Consider the following 15,901-nt stretch of genomic DNA (forward strand, 5'->3'; position numbering starts at 1 on the left):
TGCGCAATGGTCAATAATACTCTAGCTGTACTGTCTTTGTGCATACTTTAAGGTATTCTCGTAATAACCTTATATTATTACAAGCCTTCAACATGTATATTTCCCATCTGTGGTAGCATCCTGAGAGCGTTGTGAACATTCTCCTTGAAAAGCATCTATGCAATTATTACAACAGACAGTGGCCAGAAAGTACAAGTTATTTACAACATTTAATTGTATCAATATATTTATTGTCTTTAAACTTACAAGTGATACAACATAACGATAAACTAAAATAACAATTATGTTCAGCATTACGGTAGGTAATCTACGTTCCAGAGGGTCTGTAAAAAAAAACCATGAGACATAATAAATAGATACAATGAATATACCAAAAATTCTTTGTTTGCTTGAAGCTTCCACGGATAGCCGAAATGAAAGAAAGTGTTAGCGTTTGCAATATTAATCATTGCATGGTTGTTTAAGATTGTTTCTTCATTCAACCCTTGAATGTCAAAGTCAACCTTTGCCACCTTTCACAAAATATAATTTCGGATCAAAACCTAAAATAAGCAAATTGGACATTCGGTACAAAATGAATGTTGAATCTTATTTGGAGGGGAGATTTATATAATTCTAATGGTTTGAAGCTGCATGCGAGTTCATTTGTAATTTGAATGTTGGCAATCACTTTGGCATCCCATTTAATTGCATATTCTAATTTCATTTGTTAACACTATTGAACAGTGTCTTATACACATGGATTCAAAAAGTTTCACTTCTGTTCCAAATTATTACAGCCAGGAGTAGTAAAAATTGGAAAACTTACTTTGCCCATTCAACATTCAATATAAGATGATCATAACCAAATCCTGATACTCCCTGGATCGCCCGAGCAGCATCTTCACGCCGATGGAAATTAATGAAAGCAAAACCCTGCAAGAAAAAATAAAGAAACATGGGCAAAACATTTTACTGAGGGATCATTTTCATGGTCATTCTCAATAAACCATATTTCCAGTTTTTGACCCTCTTTCTAAATAAAAAAAAACACATTTCCTTTGGGTAGTTTTGACACGTCAACGCATGCAACAAACTGTAAAGCTGTGTACAGTCAACTTGGTTCATTTCCGGTACTTTTGACTTTCTGAATCAACAATGTCTTCAGCACATGTTTTTTTTTTTGCAAACACGACACCTTTGCCTGTGCATTTTGTCAGTGTACAATCAGCAATACAAATGAAGGAATGTGATGGACAGTACAGTAGAATACCGATCATTGACAAGTTGATCAATATTCATGATTGAATTAGGTCATCACCATATAAAGACCACCTGTCTATAAAGGACAGTTTGGCTCAGTCCACTGACTGTCCTTAATAGACAGGTTTGAATGTACTAGAAGGCAACAGCACCAGAGTTCATCACAGTTCAAATAACAGAATAATACTTTTGAATTTCAACCAAAATACTGACCTTTGATTGACAATATAAAGACCACCTGTCTATAAAGGACGGTTTGGCTCAGTCCCCCGTCTGTCCTTAATAGACAGGTTTGAATGAACTAGAAGGCAACAGCACCTGAGTTCAAATTCAAACATTTCAAAATATAACCAAAATACTGACCTTTGATTGACAATATAAAGACCACCAGTCTATAAAGGACGGTTTGGCTCAGTCCCCCGTCTGTCCTTAATAGACAGGTTTGAATGAACTAGAAGGCAACAGCACCTGAGTTCAAATTCAAACATTTCAAAATATAACCAAAATACTGACCTTTGATTGACAATATAAAGACCACCTGTCTATAAAGGACGGTTTGGCTCAGTCCACTAACTGTCCTTAATAGACAGGTTTGAATGTACTAGAAGGCAACAGCACCAGAGTTCATCACAGTTCAAATAACAGAATAATACTTTTGAATTTCAACCAAAATACTGACCTTTGATTGACAATATAAAGACCACCAGTCTATAAAGGACGGTTTGGCTCAGTCCACTAACTGTCCTTAATAGACAGGTTTGAATGTACTAGAAGGCAACAGCACCAGAGTTCATCACAGTTCAAATAACAGAATAATACTTTTGAATTTCAACCAAAATACTGACCTTTGATTGACAATATAAAGACCACCTGTCTATAAAGGACGGTTTGGCTCAGTCCCCCGTCTGTCCTTAATAGACAGGTTTGAATGAACTAGAAGGCAACAGCACCTGAGTTCAAATTCAAACATTTCAAAATATAACCAAAATACTGACCTTTGATTGACAATATAAAGACCACCTGTCTATAAAGGACGGTTTGGCTCAGTCCACTAACTGTCCTTAATAGACAGGTTTGAATGTACTAGAAGGCAACAGCACCAGAGTTCATCACAGTTCAAATAACAGAATAATACTTTTGAATTTCAACCAAAATACTGACCTTTGATTGACAATATAAAGACCACCAGTCTATAAAGGACGGTTTGGCTCAGTCCACTAACTGTCCTTAATAGACAGGTTTGAATGTACTAGAAGGCAACAGCACCAGAGTTCAAATTCAAACATTTCAAATTACAACCAAAGTACTAACCTTTGATTGACAATATAAAGACCACCTGTCTATAAAGGATGGTTTGGCTCAGTCCACTAACTGTCCTTAATAGACAGGTTTGAATGTACTAGAAGGCAACAGCACCACAGTTCAAATTCAAACATTTCAAATTATAACCAAAATACTGATCTTTGATTGACAATATAAAGACCACCTGTCTATAAAGGATGGTTTGGCTCAGTCCACTAACTGTCCTTAATAGACAGGTTTGAATGTACTAGAAGGCAACAGCACCAGAGTTCAAATTCAAACATTTCAAATTATAACCAAAATACTGACCTTTGATTGACCAGTGACTTTATCTTTAGCCAAGTATATTCTGGATATTGTACCAAATGGTCTGAATAATTCTTGTAAATCAGATTCACGAGTATCTTCAGAAAGGTTGGTAACACGGATTGTAGCTCCCTCATCTGAAATATATTAAATGATGATAAATACACAAGTAACATTTGCAGTTATGGCACTTCAAGTACCAGCGAGTTTCTGGGTGTATGTATCTGTAGATAGGTCCTTGCAGTTGTGGTATTTCAAGTACTGGTGAGTTTCTGGGTGTATGTACAAGCCATAATACCAGCCATAATATCTGGGTATGCAGTAGTGACAGACCCCTCTACATGAACGGTTCCACTTTGATATTTTGTGTCACAGGAACACACGACTGTCGCTTTTTGGTCTTAAAACATTCACACCATCATACCACAATACACATCTCATTGCATGACATGCAAAATGTGCAAAAGATCATTTTATTTTTAGAACTGTCTTTACTGTTTTGATGTATGACATGCACAACCCAAGGTAGCCATACTGTCATGGTGTAGGCCAATCACAGTGATACATACATGTACATCAAAAATCACACTTTTAGAAGCCCATATGAATAACAATTTTGCATTTGTTGTATAGTGAATCATTAAAATATTACCTATTTTGACCATAGCTGTCATTTACAGATATGGTGACAAACATATGTATACCGGTATACCCTGCATACAATTTTCACGGAATGAATGTCACAAATATAATTCATAAATTGTCACTATTTTCACCATTTTGTTCATAACAATCTTCTGCTCAATTCAACATCCCTACATGTTGTGTCCTCTAATGATGACAAAGTCAACTTTTCATCTGATTCAAGTCATTCATCATTTACAACGGGAAAACATATTTGATGATCACGTTTCTAATCATTAATGATTTGCATGGCCTTTCATTCACCCATTTACGTCATACAAAACGTAGACGTGCATCATCACTAGGTGGTGCAACTTATAAGAAAGGTACATACATGTATGTATGTGTTTAATAACAAAAACACCATCAGAGATGCATTGGTTGAATTTGCAACAGTGTTCCAGATATACATCCAGATATGATAACGTACTGTAAATTCAAGAAAGAATTTAAAACAGAGCAGTAATTGACAAAAATTAATCAAAGAAGCTTAGAAAGAACTCCCGTGTGCTGAGAGTATTGAAGACACATTAAAAATTAATTCAAAATTACTTGTACATGAGATATTGATGGAAAAGCTGAAAACTAATTATGTAAATCAGGTAACTAATATGAACAGAACAGAACAAAAAAATTATGAATTATTATGCTAATTAGAGAATTAATATTAATCAAAATTAATCAGGCCTGTCTATTGTCCTAGAGCATTTATGTACCAAATTTTATTCAAATGTGATGATCAGTAATTGAGATATCAGTGTTAATTAATTATGTTAATTAGGTGATTAATAAGCATAAATATTTACCAAAAACTAATTGGGTTTCTGCATAGTTCTCTTTAAAAGTTTCATTAAAATCCAATTTGTGGTTGTTTATATATCAGTGGAACATCATGCAAATTAGGTAATTAATATCCAATTAAAACTAATCAGGTGTCTGCATAATCCTAGAAGATCTATGTAGCAAGTCTCATTGAAATGTAATGATTACTACTTGAAATATCAAAACCTGAAAATTAATTAATTATGCAAATTAGCTAATTAATATATACTGATATTACCCTAAAAACTATCAGGTCTGTGCAGTGTCCTATGACATCTATGTACCAAATTTCATTGAAATGTGATTACTACTTGAAATATCAAAAGCTGAAAATTAATTAATTATGCAAATTAGGTAATTAATATGTACTCATATTACCCTAAAAACTATCAGGTCTGTGCAGTGTCCTATGACATCTATGTACCAAGTGTCATTGAAATGTGATGATTACTACTTGAAATATCAAAAGCTGAAAATTAATTAATTATGCAAATTAGCTAATTAATATATACTGATATTACATTAAAAACTATCAGGTCTGTGCAGTGTCCTATGACATCTATGTATCAAGTGTCATTGAAATGTGATGATTACTACTTGAAATATCAAAAGCTGAAAATTAATTATGCAAATTAGCTAATTAATATATACTGATATTACATTAAAAACTATCAGGTCTGTGCAGTGTCCTATGACATCTATGTAATAAGTTTTATTGAAATATGATGATTAGTACTTGAGATATAAGTGGAAAAGCCGAAAATTGATTAATCATTATGCAAATTAGGTAATTAATATTGTACAAATTTTTACCCAAAACTAATCAAATCTGTGCATTAGTTTGGAGCATCTGTGTGCCAAGTTTCATCAAAATCCAATGAGTGGTTCTTTAGATATCAGTGGAACAGTCATGGAACAGCTAAAAATCAGCTAATTATCATGCAAATTAGGTAATTAATATGCATGGATTTTTACCAAAACCTAATCAAATCTGCGCATTGGCCCAGAGCATCTATGCACCAAGTTTCATCAAAAACTGATGTATGGTTCTTGAGATATCAGTGGAACAGACGGACACACACACGCACACACACACACACACACACACCCCCACCCACACACAAACACACATACAGACACACTAACTGCAAAGACTCCCTTTTTGCGCTTCGCACACGGGAGTCAAAAATTCAATTTATAGAAAATATGTATGCAAACTCAGAATTAGTGATCATAATTTAATGATAGAGAAAGGTCGTCATACAAGACCAAAAACAAAAGTAGATGATAGAATGTGTGAAAGGTGTGGTACTCATAAAGTTGAGGATGAATTTTACTTTCTGATTGATTGTCCACATCACAAAGAAGCAAGATTTCAATCAGCACAAACCTCAAATCATCATTTCAATATGTTAGATAACGAAGCAAAGTTTATATATATTATGGGCAACATACATATAGAACTGGCAATTTATATTAACGAAAGTGCGATTTTCTAAACCAGTGTCAACAGTATATTTATTTTCATCTATTGTTATTTTTGCTTTGTTTCTTAGAAGAGTATTTGACTATGTTCTATTCAAAATGAATAATGTCAATAAAGTTATTATTATTACTATTATTATTATCTTTATGTATTTCTAATGAAGCTCACATGGTCATTAAATATGTTGAGTTGATCTAGTGTGCAATGTCTTCAATATAACACTGTGAATGTCTTTATCTGCAATGGTGCTCTTGATGCAATGTACGACTTCATACAAATGGACGCTGGTAACCACTATATCAGGACTTTTTAGCTACCATGTTATTTTAACGAATTTAGCCAAATTAAATACAAATTCTGTTAATTCATGCAATTAATCAAATTTGCTAAAATAGCATGTAGCAATATACATGTAAGCATGTTTATCACATCTCACTGCTGTCACGCATGCTGTGATTGGTCGAGACTCTGTCACATGACATCAAATAAAAATGGATATGACATGGGTATATTACATGACGTCACTGAAACTACTGCCATCATCAATATTATGGTTATGACCACCATCCCTTGGGCAGGCAACAAATCGTGAAATTTACCCTCACAAGCACGTGATATTATTTAAATACATTACATTAACTAAGAGTGCAGAAATGACAATCATTACCTCTACGTGGCTGCATAGATTCTCCACGTCCTCTCCCAGCACCATCTCTCATACTAGGTGGCACATATTTACCAGTCTTTCCATCTGGTTTGGGTGGTTCTGGCTTGGCAGCTACAAAGTAATTACAATTTATAATAATTACATATTAAACTTGCATTGCATAAGATCACCCCTCTATTTTTAGACATTCAACGAGTTGAGGGCATACAGTACTAACATTTTAACATTGCCGTGATTCACTACCGCATTACGAAAACATTTCCCTCAAAGGCTAGGCCCACTGCCGAAACAGTGGATTGGTGTCAGGAAGGGCATCCGGCCAATTATCTCATGCTCCAAAAAAAACTTAAATGGCAGTTACAACCATTATTGCCACTAGTTTAAGGTGAATCCGGCCACCCTCGTCTTCGGAGACCAAACCGGATTTAAAACTCTGGACTACTACTACTACTACTACTTCATCAGTATAACACAGTATTTTGATTAGTTAATGAAGGACTTGACCTGTTAGTGCTGAAAGACATCATGGCAGAAATTGTTTTGCATGGAGAGTTTGTGTACAATTGAACACAACACAACAAAGATGATAAAAATCATGCCTTTGACTATTTTCCCACAAACCCAAGCCATTTTTACACCGTAAATTCAGATGGTCACGTGCATGTATGTAAATTGTACTGCAATAAAATTCATGTATTTTTATGAACACGTTTGTTTCTTTATTGTAGAATGTCAGAAATCAATGATGACTCATTTCGCAATAGGTGATTTTCCGTACAATTGCGAGATCTTGCGAGATGCATGAAAGACGCGCGTCTAGCGTCTGCCGCAAAAATCGAACGATTTGATTTTGAACTCGAATTTCCTTATTTCGTAGCTCACACCGAGCGGCCGATCTTCGACAGAGGAATATTGCTTCCGAATACCCTTACTTAATCGAAATTGCCTATCATCAAATGTGGACAGCACATTATTAAGCATGGAAATGTCCCCCCAAAATACTTTCGCGTTTGTCGAATCCCACGCGATGTTTGACGCGACTACGACGCTATGACCTTTGTTTGTCCTGTTTTTACGTTCGATTTCACGCATAACGCGTGATTCTCGCAGTGAACGAAAAATGGTCTATTTTGTTTTTAAAAAGCTGTATTCCACCAAGCGTGGTGAACGAAAGATGTAATTTGGATAATTGGGAAGATGGTTATAATGTTAAACCCCCCAAAAAATCATCTTTTCTGAGGTGGTCCTCTGGTATAAGCCCATCCCTTACTTTGCCCGATTTTACATGTTGAGACCCCTGGGTTTATGGCAGGGGAAGTACACTAGTAACGAATATACCTTTAGTTTTGTCTTCCTCTTCCTTTTGTAGCGGTTCTAAGGTATCCTTATAAGGACATTTGGTAGTCCAATGGTCACCTTTGCAGACACGACACTGCACTATCCTTTGCTGGCCAAGTTTTTTTAATGGATCTTCTTCAGTTTGGTTCAACGTTTCCTAAATAAACATGATTGATATTGAACATTGTAAATAGATGATCTAGTGTGTTATATCTGTCTGCTATACTATATTTGCTCCATTACTGTAAAATTCAGTGAAAATAAAGTCCAGCTGATTTAACATTTCAGGCATATTCAGTGGGTTTTAAATTCACAGTTTTATCATTTAGATAATGTGTTCTATGCTAAATTTTACATATTGACTGGGTTTTAATTTAACGCATTTTCCAGTCAGCGAAATAAGCAAAATTAAAACCCAGTGAATAATTAACCCCTTTACAGTTTCCTTTTTTCGATACAGAATGCTCCAAAAGTCTTCAGCAAAAATTCATTCTAGCTAAAATAATTTATGTATTTTACTGTAGAATCACATCTCCAATAGAGGTGCATTTATACTTTACAAGTTGTACAAATTTGTTCTGATGTGATTTTTGTTCAAAATGTACATTCCATGTCGTACTCACTTCTTTAGTTGTGCTGAAGGCCATAAATACATCTTCAGCTATTGCAGTCGTGGCTGGATTTGGACCAGGTTTGTCATTCTGAGACTGACCAAATTTAGGCCAATTCTAAAAAACAAAGAAAGAACAAAAATTTTCAAAAAGTTTTAATCTTGCACAAAGCAAAAATCAAGAAAAACTTGAAATTCCTAACATTTCACAGCAAAATTTTGTTCTCAAGAAATATTTCAAATTATCGCGAAAATTTACAGCAACAAAAATAAGCGACTTTACATGTAAAATATTTCTACTATATTTTAGAGTAGCCTTCCTGAAAATAAAATAAAATGTTCTGTACAATGGGGTATTAGCTATTTCCCATGGTCCTTGTTACCACAATGTTCTTTCCATATCACAACCATGATAGTTCATATGGTTGTTGCTATGGCGATCAATGGTTACAAGTGGTCCACCTTTTTTTCTTACTTTATTTTCGCTTGGAATTTATTTTCGCTGAATGGATGATTCCGTGAAAATAAAATCCAGTGAATATACTTTTTTTCCTATATTTCACATTAAACTCATCAAAAATCAGTAAAAATAAATTCCATACAAAACAACCAGAAAGCCTTTTCAGCGAAAATTAATTCCAGCGAAAATAAAGTATTTCACAGTATATGCTTAGCAGAATAACAACAACAAATTTAAACTGACATGAATATAATACTTGCCTTTCTGGCTGCGACTGTCCTTGAAGCTTTTAACTTTTCAATTTTAAATGTTCTTACACACTGAAATAAAAAATCTATAATTTACTATCACTTTCAAACTTCTATTACTGCTTAAATGGACTGTGTTATAGATAAGTGCAGATGACAAGTAAATTGGAAAGCACCACAAGTTTTTCAGCAATCACACTGGTTTTCAGTATACCAGTATAACTGGTATCTAGGTATACTCAAACCTGTATCCAGTTACTAGTATACTCAAACCAGTATGCACTCCACCCCAACCTTGTAATCTGGCTCCTCATAAACCGGTATCCAGTAACACTCAGACCGGTATCCAGTAACACTCAGACCGGTATCCAGCAACACTCAGACCGGTATCCAGCAACACTCAGACCGGTATCCAGCAACACTCAGACCGGTATCCAGCAACACTCAGACCGGTATCCAGCAACACTCAGACCGGTATCCAGCAACACTCAGACCGGTATCCAGTAACACTCAGACCGGTATCCAGTAACACTCAGACCGGTATCCAGTAACACTCAGACCGGTATCCAGTAACACTCAGACCGGTATCCAGTAACACTCAGACCGGTATCCAGTAACACTCAGACCGGTATCCAGTAACACTCAGACCGGTATCCAGTAACACTCAGACCGGTATCCAGCTACACTCAGACCGGTATCCAGCTACACTCAGACCGGTATCCAGCTACACTCAGACCGGTATCCAGCTACACTCAGACCGGTATCCAGCTACACTCAGACCGGTATCCAGCTACACTCAGACCGGTATCCAGCAACACTCAGACCGGTATCCAGCAACACTCAGACCGGTATCCAGCAACACTCAGACCGGTATCCAGCAACACTCAGACCGGTATCCAGCAACACTCAGACCGGTATCCAGCAACACTCAGACCGGTATCCAGCAACACTCAGACCGGTATCCAGTAACACTCAGACCGGTATCCAGTAACACTCAGACCGGTATCCAGTAACACTCAGACCGGTATCCAGTAACACTCAGAACGGTATCCAGTAACACTCAGACCGGTATCCAGTAACACTCAGACCGGTATCCAGTAACACTCAGACCGGTATCCAGTAACACTCAGACCAGTATCCAGTAACACTCAGACCGGTATCCAGTAACACTCAGACCGGTATCCAGTAACACTCAGACCGGTATCCAGTAACACTCAGACCGGTATCCAGTAACACTCAGACCGGTATCCAGTAACACTCAGACCGGTATCCAGTAACACTCAAACAAATATCCTGTCACTCACCTTAACTTTCTTTCCATCTTCATTGAGTTTATAATCTGTAACAATCTTTGTATCTCCGTTAATTTCTTCAGTTGAAGGCGGCAATGTATCTACAAACACAATGATTAATATTCATTGTTAATTTGGCCCTCCAGAACAAAGCGAAATTATTCAAACACAAGTAAACCATCATTTTCCTTCAGAGAAACAATCCTCTCACCTTTCCAGTAAGTTCTAGTAAGATTGTCCAATACTGTGAAATGATTAATTTTCAATGGGTTTTAATTTCGCTGATTTACCATTTCAGGCATATTCAGTGAGTTTTTAATTCACGATTTTATCATTTGGATAATGTGTTTTATGCTAATTTTACATATTCACTGGGTTTTAATTTAGCGCATTTTCCAGTCAGCGAAATAAGCAAAATTAAAACCCAGTGAATAATTAACCACTTTACAGTATTTAGAAATTTAGTATATTTAAATGAGCTCAACACCATTCCTGTCATTAAGGGATCTCCGTAACATTGTCGGACTGCGACTTTGACATGCAGGACATGTTTCGATGTGCCAAGACCGTGCCCAATGCCGATTACCTCCGTATAAAAGTTATAATCACAGAGGGTTGTTCACCAGCACCAAATCGGTTAGGTAATTCCGAATCTATAACTGGTAGTCAACCTAAACAGTTGGAATTTGGAAATATTGCCGAAAATTGCAATTGACCCACGAATTGGAAGAAACAGAAAGAAGACGCCCTCGTGAAAGAAATTTCATGTTTAAAAGACGAGAGATTGGCGATAGCGCCACAGAGGGCCGAATTGGATCGCCCCGTTCAAGAGCCTGAGCCCGTTGGTGCCAACATCAGAAGTATGTGCCAAATTTGCCATCGCAAAGGCCACAAAGCTACTGGAAACCGTAACAGTGATGGCTGTTTAGTCGGTGAACCGTGTCGTGATTACATATTCTGTGGGAGAAAGGACAAACATAAACAAGATTATGTGGCCCGAATTAAAAAAATGAAAGACCGCAAAGCCAAGCTTACAAAGGAGATAACAGGCAAAGAAAACGAACTTAAACAGCTACGCGACTTTCATAGCCGTGCAATGTCCGTTTTCACCACAACAATCACACCCAGATTACAAGCAGCTTTCCCGGAGAAGTACAGTGCACGATCCAAGGCGGGTAGATTGGAACTACTGAGAGATATCAGCATATTGCGTAAAGCATACAATAGCAATGTCAATAGTTTGCCAACCCAGGACAGCCCACAAACAGACAGAACAGAATTTCTACTTGCTTTAAAGAAACAGTCAGCGGAATTTTCCGGAGTGCAGAACGCACCTGATAGTTGCAAAGTTGTATATGGACTGCTAAAAGGTGAGCCCACTCGATATTTTAATAATTATATTTATGAGTATACTCATTCTTTTTTACACCCTGTAACACATTCGTCAATATTTTAATGTTATAGGCTGTGAGACTAGCGTTGAATATACAGTATAATTAAATGTGTATTTTTTGTTGTTGCAGACTCTCCAATAAAGTCCTCCCATGACAGTGACGAAGAGTTGTCGGGGCAACCAAAGAGGAGAAAAATTACAGAAAATACCGACTTTGATGAGTCAGAAAATAACACACATGAACGTTGTCGCCAAAGAGAGCGTATGCAGGACTATTTTAACAACGGACCTTATTATCCACCCTGGCCTTATCCATGGTTTAATGCCACTAATACGGGGTTCCGTGGGTTCCCAGAGTATTATGGGACAGTAGAATATCGTCACCTAGCCCCAATTACACCAGCAACAGCTCCTCGACCCTTACTATCTCAATATTCAAGTTTACCACCGACACCCGAATCAATGAATTTATGTAGTTTGTCTTCTCAAATCACGCCAACTATGGGTCAACATGAATGGCTTATTGGCATGGGACAGGGTCAGTTTACTGACACAGGGCAGATGCAAAGCACCCTACAAATCACCGGTACTGGTACGGGACAGAGTCAAAACACCCCGCAAATTACTGGTACGGAACAAATTAACTCTCTAGTATATCACCGTGACGCCAAAATGGAAACATCCATAGCAAATCACCCTGATGTAACTTCGCGAGGCATGGGACTACCCACTGGGACAGGGACGATCGAGCAGGCAAACATCGGGACATTCAACGCCGCAAACAATGTGCATGCACTTTTGGAGGCGGCCGCAACAAAATCAGTCAACAAACAACAAACAGTAAATTCGAAAATCAGATTTATATTTTGAGTTTCTATAATGAGCTTGCAGTATGTGCTTTATTTGTTTCTCGTTGGTTTTATCGTTTAGCGCCTACCATATTGACTGAACTGAACTAAACTACATCATATGTAATGTTACCGTCATTATGCTATACTCTTGGTGAAAATAAAAAAACTTGTTCATAATACACTTTATTGTACTATGTGTGCTGGATAACCACTAATATGTGTATTTTTATGGCGGAGATCCATGTTTTTCATGGTTCTCGATGGCTTCGCTTCAGTGCTAAAGTTTAACGCAAGCCATATTTATATGACGTGTATTTCAGGATCGAAATACTACCAACTAGACGTTGCATGTGAACCGAACAAAAACTAATTCATGACATGTAATAATTTGTTTTGTCATTTATTCAGGATTTAATAATATTTTGAGCGCGCCCAAGCAACTTTCTAAATTTCAATGACATTTCACATTTTGTTGACCAAGCAGATGAAGTGTCGCGTGTCGCTGCTTCTTTTTCAACTCGGTCAGGTCACGGTGCTGTTGTTGCCGTTAAAGATCCATTTTGCTTAAATATTACTTATCTGAGTGAGCATACTTTCATGGCCACTAAAATTATATATACATATCTAGCCGAAGAACAACAAAAAATACGAATTGTGCAAAAACTGGGTGATATCATGATTGAATAAGCCACACAAACAGTAAAACACACTTTAATTTTAAAAGATTGATCATTATTTGAAACTCCAGGGAAACGAATTGTTATGAAAACAAAATAATCAACAATGATCTAACCTCAAACTAAGTAAAGAATTTAAATAATTTCAACGGTTTTATCTCTCCATCCAGTGTTTCTATTGGTCAACCCTAACCCTGTAACAATTAATTTTAGTGGCAGACCTACCCCATACGCAACTTGTATAAAAAAATAATCAACAAAATTTTTGAAGAAAAAACATGTTTATTTATCAATTTACACTTTCCAGTAAGTTTTGTGGTAAAGCTCCACCAGCAAAATTTAGTATGTTTTTTAATGTTATCTAGTCTATGGCAATTCCACAAAAACGAAAGAAATTGCGCGACATCAAGGGCGTTATTGATGCAAGTCCGTCAATAATAGCAGTCTCGGTAAACAACACGGCAAACATATCATTTTCTCGTAATTTTCTCTTCACTTGACGAAAACACATTTCACATGAAGTAAATTCAGGTGAGTATGGTGGTTGAAAAAGTAGCGTAACATTTCTTGTTGCCAACATTTCACGAAGCACTGGCTCAGTTATTCGGCCATGGTGAAAACCACAATTATCCATTATTACTGTATCGCCTGGTGACAATACATGTTGCCCATTCTCGTCGAATAACTCCAAGGTCTCTTCAAAAAAATTAAGCATTTCGAGTCCATTGGAAGGACCGTCTAAAATGTTGAAGTTACTTACACCTCGGGCGTTGTGTAAGAGATTCACTGTAAAATTTACGTCAGAAGCATAGCGTTGAAACTCGACAGCTCTTTGACCGCGTAAACTGTGACCGTAATTGCGATTTGGCGTCGTTCTCTTCACACCAGTCTCGTCGAAAAAGTGCAAAGTTTGTGGATCAAGCTGAGAAACAGTGTCTATATATTGTAATATTCGTTCCATATTTCTTTCAGTAACTTGCTCAGTAGGAGTTTGACTTATTTTTTTGAACGAATAATTCAAATCACTTTTCATTATATGATGTACCATATGCACCGAAGGCAAATTTTCCTGTACGCAAATATTTTCCCTCAAGAGAGACATGCGTATTTCCTTTGCCGTTAGGGATGGTTTCTGTAAGAGACGAAATTCCATAAACTCAACGATTTCCTGTGTAGATTTAAGTCGACGACGGCCGCTACTCTTGTCGGAACGTAACCAACCAGTGCGAAGGAAATGCCTCACAATCCCTTGGACCGTTGCCCTCGCTAGTCCAACTTCCTCGGCGATCATTCGCAAACTATTTCCATCAAAGAAAAGACGAATAATCTCCTTCCGAGTGTTTTCGTTTACACGCTTTGGCATAATAGCAATAATTTTATAGTCAGCGAGCAATTCAAACTTGAATCCAGAAACTACACTGAAAAAAACTAAACTGTTCTCGCGATGGTAATTCCATTATATGTTAGGGGTGTTGTATTACATATTTGTATTAACAAGGTTTATTATATTAATGAAACGTTCAAAATAGAATTTATTTATTAGTAAATAATTTTTAATAAACGAGCATATCTATGCATGACATAATAAAGTGTCCGACAACAACAATGAATAAAACACTGTTTGATAAATGTTTGACTGGGCGCTTACACGTTGTAATAGTTGAACCCATCTGAAACCCCCGTCCGGTGTTTTGATTAACTGTCATGTGAGTGTATATAACTTTATTGCGTCTACAACGGTCGTTGGGGAGTCTAGCAAAGTGTCTGGGGATGTTGCAAAGTCTCTCGGTAATTACCTACCGGGTGCGCGAGTTAGGTGTATGTAAATATCTTGCGCTCGCTGTAAGTATCCAGAGCACAGAGCTCCATACCTGAGAGGAATATACATGGATTGAAAATACCCCCCCCCCCCCAATCTCAACTTATTACACACACACGCTACAAGTACTAAACATGGTTCACACACCACTGACACCACAACAAAGACTTATGTAGGCTTTTTTTTCGTGGTGGTTTGTTCTAATCAACTGTAAGTATAAAACGACAACGGTGACGTCCGAAGAGAAAGTGAGAAGAACGAAATATGGCAATTTTACTAATGTATACAGTAACAGTGGAGGAAATACGTGATCGTCTCACCGTCTTCTCCAGGAACTTCTTCTTCCACTTGATCGGCCCAACTAGGCTTAGTGCTGTAAAATAAAACAACGACAACACATAATTGTTAATTGACAAACAAACTATTCCACTAAAAGAGAAGACAAACTCAAAATATGCTTACTCTGTGTCCGCCGACGGCATTGCGAAAGATAGAGTGTGTGTGAAACAAAATGATGGCAGATTAAGATCCCGTAGCTTATTGTAAAAAAACAAGTAACCCAAGTTACAATTTGTACAATTGATTTTTATAAGTAATTCGCGACATTTATCAAAATCTAAATAATGATAATAATAATGATAATGATATTCATTTCAAAATTCAAGGATAGAACTACTTATAATTTCTATTAGGCAAATTCGTGT

At 36.8% G+C, this 15,901-nt stretch overlaps 1 protein-coding gene across 1 annotated transcript; it reads right to left on the minus strand.

The window, feature by feature from the left end:
- Nucleotides 1-208: 208 nt before the first annotated feature.
- Nucleotides 209-15,735, minus strand: LOC100372026 (eukaryotic translation initiation factor 3 subunit G-like). The gene is made up of 10 exons (XM_006818357.3): nt 15,660-15,735; nt 15,518-15,570; nt 10,470-10,558; nt 9,178-9,237; nt 8,471-8,575; nt 7,848-8,004; nt 6,510-6,620; nt 2,854-2,987; nt 809-915; nt 209-323 (listed from the first exon to the last, which is right to left on the minus strand). Exons 1-10 carry the CDS (start codon nt 15,677-15,679, stop codon nt 308-310), a joined length of 852 nt encoding a protein of 283 aa, XP_006818420.1. The 5' UTR covers nt 15,680-15,735; the 3' UTR covers nt 209-307.
- Between the last annotated feature and the right edge of the window lie 166 nt (nt 15,736-15,901).

The sequence above is a fragment of the Saccoglossus kowalevskii genome, chromosome 17 (assembly GCF_978046115.1).
Source record: "Saccoglossus kowalevskii chromosome 17, keSacKowa6.1, whole genome shotgun sequence".
Taxonomy (NCBI): Eukaryota; Metazoa; Hemichordata; class Enteropneusta; family Harrimaniidae; genus Saccoglossus; species Saccoglossus kowalevskii.

Coding starts and splice junctions, on each gene's coding strand:
- LOC100372026 (XM_006818357.3), bottom strand. CDS start 15,679: ATGCCGTCGGCGGACACAGA. Junction 10,559..15,517: donor AGAAGTTCCTGGAGAAGACG/GTGAGACGATCA, acceptor TTGTGTTTGTAG/ATACATTGCCGCCTTCAACT. Junction 8,005..8,470: donor CCTTCAGCACAACTAAAGAA/GTGAGTACGACA, acceptor ATGTTTATTTAG/GAAACGTTGAACCAAACTGA.